This window comes from Phytophthora parasitica (genome assembly GCF_000247585.1).
Source record: "Phytophthora parasitica INRA-310 unplaced genomic scaffold supercont2.6, whole genome shotgun sequence".
NCBI lineage: Eukaryota > Oomycota > Peronosporomycetes > Peronosporales > Peronosporaceae > Phytophthora > Phytophthora nicotianae.
Genome location: NW_008648992.1, coordinates 4,235 through 4,920, shown reverse-complemented (window position 1 = coordinate 4,920; position 686 = coordinate 4,235). Strand labels below are relative to the sequence as shown.

General features: G+C 45.8%; 1 protein-coding gene across 1 annotated transcript; it reads left to right on the top strand.

Moving 5' to 3' along the window:
• Window positions 1-214: 214 nt before the first annotated feature.
• PPTG_03741 (hypothetical protein) lies at window positions 215-409 on the top strand (the record flags this gene model as incomplete). The annotated part of the gene is made up of 1 exon (XM_008897509.1): window positions 215-409. The coding sequence occupies one exon, from the start codon at window positions 215-217 to the stop codon at window positions 407-409; it is 195 nt and encodes a 64-aa protein (XP_008895757.1).
• Between the last annotated feature and the right edge of the window lie 277 nt (window positions 410-686).

The window sequence follows — 686 nt, the reverse complement described above, 5'->3', positions numbered from 1 at the left end:
TCCTCTGAGTTCCCCTACGCGTACTTCAGCTTCTTCCCCATCAACTCAAGAAGATCAAGCAATTCGACAAGATACAGAACAAGATGCTGGAAGCGCCAATACTACTCTGGAGGATCCGGACTACGGTGTACGCCTGGGCCATGAGAGTAACGACGAATCGAAGAGTGAAAGTGACGATTTCAACGGGATTGATGAGTTTGATGGTGAGAATTTCATGGATGCGCTACGTGGGGAGAAGCTGTTTGGTTCGGTTGCGGAAGATGATGTGAATTTATGCGATGGAGCTGAAGGTGACGACGTCAGTATTGGTAGCGTCGTCGATGATGAGCTGGATGTGCCTGTGTTGCCACGGGAGGACTACGGAAGCGAAGTAGAGTCTGACAGTGACAGTGAGGACGACAGTGTATAATACAGAATAAGATTTATAACAGGACATAATATCCAGCGAACTTACAATCGTCAGAATTCTTCGCATACTTCTGTTTGTAAAGGGTAGAGAGGTGAATATGTCCTTGGGTCCTCTCCATTTGGTAGTGGCAGTAAACCAAGAGAGTATGCATGATATCGTGCAATAGCTAAGGAACGTATATTTTAATAATACATAGAAGTTGAAACACCAGTTAATTTAGCCAATCACATGCATTTGCTCGGTGTGGAGTCTGGGCAGGCGCAGTAGGCGCATCAAT